The 6,000-nt window shown below is 41.4% G+C and overlaps 1 protein-coding gene across 1 annotated transcript in view; it reads left to right on the forward strand.

Moving 5' to 3' along the window:
* Window positions 1-5,470, forward strand: part of SPACA1 (sperm acrosome associated 1) — a 29,441-nt gene extending 23,971 nt beyond the window's left edge. Inside the window, exons 6-7 of the mRNA XM_025189773.2 lie at window positions 4,624-4,744; window positions 5,060-5,470. Coding sequence (XP_025045558.2) covers window positions 4,624-4,744; window positions 5,060-5,402 — 464 coding nt within the window. The 3' untranslated portion in view covers window positions 5,403-5,470. The remainder of the gene's footprint in view (window positions 1-4,623; window positions 4,745-5,059) is intronic.
* The last annotated feature ends 530 nt before the right edge of the window (window positions 5,471-6,000 follow it).

Raw genomic sequence — 6,000 nt, forward strand, 5'->3', positions numbered from 1 at the left:
CCATCCAAATGCAGAGATGTCCCTTCTCAAAGCCTTGCTTCTGTGGGGTTTCACAATTCAGAAGTAGCCTGTTCAGAGGCAGTCAAGCTGGGTATGTCTACACTACCCCGCTAGTTCGAACTAGCGGGGTAATGTAGGCATACCGCAATTGCAAATGAAGCCCGGGATTTGAATTTCCCGGGCTTCATTTGCATAAGCGGGGCGCCGCCATTTTTAAATCCCCGCTCGTTCGAACTAGGTAGTTCGTGCCGCGTGTAGCCGCGCGGCACGGGGTTCGAACGAGCGGGGATTTAAAAATGGCGGCGCCCCGCTTATGCAAATGAAGCCCGGGAAATTCAAATCCCGGGCTTCATTTGCAATTGCGGTATGCCTACATTACCCCCCTAGTTCGAACTAGCGGGGTAGTGTAGACATACCCACAGATACTTTTGAATATAAGGCACAACACAGCTAGACGCACATAAGTGGACTAGATTGTTATGCTGGTGAGCCTCCCACCAAGTTGGTGCAGCACACACTCCCCTGCCACTTATTCTGGACTACATGCTACACCTTAAACCAGGAGTGGGCAAACTTCTTGGCCTGAAGACCACAAAAGGGGCTTTGGACTAGGCTAGGGGTTTGGAAAGCTGGAAGGGGTGAGGGATGAAGGGGTTGGGGTGCAGGAGTGTCTCTGGGCTGGGACCGAGGTGTTCAGAGGGCGGAAGGAGGATCAGGGCTGTGACAGAGAGTTGGGGTGTGCATGGGGAGTGAGGGTTCTGGCTGGGGGGTGCAAGCTCTGGGTTTAGTCTGGGAATGAGGGATTTGAAGTATAGGAGAATGCTCCAGGCTGGAATTGAGGGGTTCACAGGGTGGTAGGGGATTTGGGGCAGAGATTGGGGTATAGGAAGAGGTCGGGGTGCAGGCTTGAGCAATATTTGCCTCTAGTAGCTCCTGTAAACAGCAGGTCCCCCTTCCATCTCCTATGCAGAAATGCAGCCAGGTTGCTCTGTATGCTGCCCTGTCCACAGATGCCATCCCTGCAGCTCCCATTGGCCTTTGTTCCTGGCCAATGGGAGTGACAAAGCTAGTGCTTGGAGTAAGGACAGAGTGTGGAGCCTCTTGCGGCTCCGACATGTAGAATCGGGGAGGGGGGGGATATGCCACTGCTTTCGGGAGCTGCACAAAGCCATCGCACATGTGGAGCAGGGCAAGCCCCTGACCCTGCTCTGCCATGGGAGCTTGAGGGCCAGATGAAAAGGTGTGTTGAGCCACAGGCTATAGTTTGCCCACCCCTGACTTAAACAATCAGATCTATCCACCAGATCCATTCAGCAACATGTGGCAGCAATCACTAGTTTTCACTGCCACATAGTTGGTCATTCTGTTTTCACACATCTGATAACCAAGCACTTTCTGAAGGGACTCTATAACCTTTATATCCACATATGAGATTCAACCCTTTCCTGGGTCTTCTTCATGTCCTATATTTTCTGAGTAGGCCCCATTTGAACCAAATGCAACCTATTCTTCTCTGCATCCATCAATGAAAACAGCCTTCCTCGTCCCCATCACTTCTACCCATGAGTTGGCGAAATTATGGCCCTTATGGCATGTCCACCCCATACACTGTTCTACAAGGACAAAGTTTCACTACATCCACATCTGACATTTCCACCTAAGATTCTAACATCTGTTCATATCAACTAGCCTACACAACTGCCTTCCCAAACTCTTACAGTAACCAAAAGGGTCATACTCACCCGATATGAGACAAGCATTAGCATTTTACTTGTACAGCATTAAACCCTTCTGAAAAATCATCGTGATTATGCCTCTCCACCACCAAAAGAGCTAGAAGTCCAATAGTATCTAAACAACATCTTTCAAAGAGGTCGTTGTAGTATATACATTTATTTTACAAACTCCACAACACACGACATCCTGCCACATTCAGAGCACATTCATTATCCACCTCAACAGCCTTTCTCAATAATGTTTCTTTGCTGAAATTTGCAAAGCCATCACGTGGTCATCAACAGACACTTTTCCCATCACTACACTATTATACACAATGCCACAGCAGACACTCTCCTAGGACATGAAATCCTGTCATGGACAGTAAACATTGGTCTGAAGGCCCAGCCTTCTAATTAGGGATCCTGCTTTCTAGTCTGTTATAAGTGGAGCGTCTACAGGGACATCACTTGAAGAAAAAGAGGTTAGTTGTCTTGTGCAGTAACTGAGATTATTCAAGATGTGTGTCCCCATAGGTTTTCCATTACTTGCCCTTTCCTCTCTTCTTTTGAGCCAACCTTCCCCCCCTGCTGTGGGCAGAGAAAGAATTGGGAGTGGTTAGTCCACTCAACACTATATATATATTCCCTGCTCCTGGTGTGAAGGGGTGCGTGCATGCACGTCTGTGTTCTGATGAAAAACAACAAATGGTCTGGTAGCACTTTATAGACTAACAAAACATGTAGATGGTATCATGAGCTTTCATGGGCACAGGCCACTTCTTCAGATGACCAGAGTTATGAGATATGAAAACTCAAAATAAATAGGAGAGGGGAAGGGGAGAGGAGAGAGAAAGAAAAAGGGAGTGGGATGGGAGACAGAGCATCGTTAAGTATCTGGAGAATAGGTACTTAAACCTAAGAAGATAAAAATCAAAGTCAATAGATAGATTCCCAAGACAGGAAGGATACCACTCAGAGAGCTGTTAGCACCTTCAGTGGTTATTAAGTAGGAAGATCCCCACCAGCCTATATCACAATTGAGTCCATTAGCATGTGAATTGAATTTGTGGATTGTATGCACAGAGGGTGCTACCATACATACCAGTGAAGTCCTTGTTGGGAAACATCTCTTGAACCTAAGTAACATTCTCATTTGATGGGTTTCCTTTGTCTGGAAATTGGGTTGGAAGAGCAAGTGCTCCAGGGTTGATGAATGTAATTTACGTAATTAGGAATCTATTTTTTAAAAAAGAAGTGATCAAATAAATTACGTCATTTAAAAATGTGTGGATAGAACTTTATATCACTGATATTTTCTGGAGGTAAAAACTAACAGTGACAACTTAGTCTTGGGTGTAATCTCTTTAATTCTGAATGAATAAGGGGCAGATTGTGCTGTCTAGGCTCAAATCCATATGGTGGACAGTTCATAGAAGCATTGTCCCACTAGGAGCTCAGAGAGGCATTGTTTAATACCTCCCAGAGCTCCTCAGTGCACCGTGTGTGGCACAGAGTATATGCTCCTTTCAACAGCCCCTTTGTGGCTGTCTAGCTCTGATAATTGTATGAAGGGAGAATGGGCCATGTCCTGCCTTGACCCCCTTGTCTTTTACAGTGGCTCGCACCTTCTAGAAAAATAGAAGGGTAGTTCCTGTCCTTCCTTTCCCTGACACATCTGTGTAGGGTCAAGTTGCAGTCTCTCTTTAGATACCAGATTCCTATCAAACATGTGGGTGTGATTTTTCTTCATTGGAATGATGGTTGCACTGGTCTAACTGAGGCTATGTCTAGACAGCAGGCTTCTTTCAGAAGAAGCTTTTCTGAAAGAGATCTTCCGAAAAAACTTCTTCTGAAATGAGTGTCCACATTGCCAAAGCACTTTGAAAAAGCAATCTGCTTTTTCAAAAGGTAACATCCAGACTGAATGGATGCTATCTCGCATGTAAGCTGTGATTACTATGGGCAGAATGGCCACCAGGGCACCTGTGCTTTTTCCTCCTCTTCTTGAGAAAGAATTCTCTCTTCCCCGTCCACACACACCTTTTTCCGAAAGAGCTCTTTCAGAAAAAGGCTTCTTCCTTAGAAAGAGGTTTACCAATGTTGGAAAAACTCCTCTGTTCTTTCGATTTTCTTTTGAAAGAACGCAATTGCAGTGTGGACATAATTGAAATTTTTTTGGAAAAACCACTGTTTTTTTGAAAAAGCTCTGTAGTGTAGACCTAATTTGCAATCTAACCAAAATGATTTAATGTACTTTTTAAATTTTTTAATGTATACAGCACACCTACCTTTACCTTAGTCTATTCAAATGTTATAAAAAAATTCTAAAAAGCAAAATAATATTTTAATAATTTCTTTTCATAACAACACCCAGGTGTTTATATGCATCAATTTGCTGTGACTTTTCCTAATCACCGTCTTTTAATAATTTTAATAATTTGTACTTATCCTAATTCCCTCCCGTTTGTTGCCATTTGTCTAGTATTGTGCTGGACTATTTGCAGCCTTAATGGGAAGTCCTCTATACAGTCCCAATATCTAATCTGCTTGTGATGGGACCCCCCACTTTAGCTGCCGCTCATAATTAGATTAGGTTCTTATTTCCTTCCAGCATATTGCATTGCATGTTCTAATTTAATTTGCTGTCCCTTACTACTCTTAGGCTTTTTAAATGCATTATGTATCTGGTTATCCCTTGCTTTGCATCTTCTATACTCTCACCTATGCAAAGTGAGTGTAAAATGTATCCTTATTTGGACTCATTTTTCATAGGACTAAATGGTTACACAAGTTTTATGGCAATGAAGAATCAGGCCCTATTCCCTTTCAGTTGTTTCCCTTCCAGTTAACAGCCTGTTGAACAAGATGTCTGAGCAATAATGATCAAGGTATTTCTTCTCTTTAGAACTGGAAACAAGACGATTAAGAAGACCAGACACTGATATAGTTCTGGTGTTTGTTCTGATAACTGGAGTTATTGTTTGTGTTGGAGTGATCTTTGCGTTAATCTTCGTAATTCTTCACTGGTAGGTGGACAGCATACAAATGTGATTTTTGTGCTCTTTGTTTAGATTATAGTACTACTAACTGCAAACCTGACACTCAGATGAGATAATTTAATTTTTCTACACTGGTACATTTATGTTGCTAGCGGTCAATATATCTGACAATGACAGCTGTTCTTTTTACTAGAGTAGCTTAAAAAGAAGTAGTCTGCTTAAAAAGAAGTATTATAGATTTTTGACAGGAAGAGACTTTAATATAGTATACTCTGTATAAGGAAATGGGAATTTAAATCTACTTAAATGTACATTATTGTTCAATTATTATGTCCATTTCAGGGGAGCTGTAAAAGCATTCTGGGCCTCAAAAATTGGTAAGGGCTCCAGAGAAGAACAATCAAGCTCTCAAGGTTCAATGAGAACCATAGAAGACTCATCAGGACCAGGCTCTGTATTGCCATTAGGATCTGTAGTGGCATCAGGATCAAGAATAGCATCAGCATCTGTGTTAGCATCAGGATCAAGATTAGCATCAGGATCAAGATTAGCATCAGGATCAAGAATAGCATCAGGATCTGCATTAGCATCAGCACCAACACCAACACCATCACCGTCACAGATAGATACTACTGGACAAGAGGAGGAGCATTTCCCAGAATGGAACAATGAAGAAGAGAATTAGAAAAATGAGGCTGGAATATATAAAAAGATTATCTAAAAAAGATGATAATAAAGTATGTTTAAAATACATACATTGCAAGTTTTAATTTGTATTACAAATATTAGATATATAGAGTTGAATTTTAAAGTTGGTGTTGTAAAAATACATTAGATAGATTGAAAATCAGTGTTAACATGTATGTAGTTCAGTGATTTTAATAATCAGAGCCTTTCAGGTCCAGAGAGCCAAAAGCAAAATTTTCACAAGGAACTTGTAAATAATGTATTTAACATTTTAAATGTGTTAATATCAAATAGTCCATATGAAGCACATCCTTTGTAAAGTGTCCCCTACATAATTTCATAAAAGGGGAAGGATAAAAAAGAGCAAAGATATGATCCTTCTTTTAGCACTGCATCATGATGTTGAGAACAACATTAAACAAAGAACTAAAGGTCATAAAGAGAAGAAATTATTTAATTGCCTATAAACCAATTTTAGGTGCCTGAAGAAGAGAAATTGAATTGCTTAGTTAAGAGCATAAATTTGATCTAATTGGTATTACTAACACCTGGTGGGATGATTCAGACTATTGGAATGTTAAAATCAATGGCCATAA

The sequence above is a fragment of the Pelodiscus sinensis genome, chromosome 3 (assembly GCF_049634645.1).
Source record: "Pelodiscus sinensis isolate JC-2024 chromosome 3, ASM4963464v1, whole genome shotgun sequence".
Classification (NCBI taxonomy): domain Eukaryota; kingdom Metazoa; phylum Chordata; order Testudines; family Trionychidae; genus Pelodiscus; species Pelodiscus sinensis.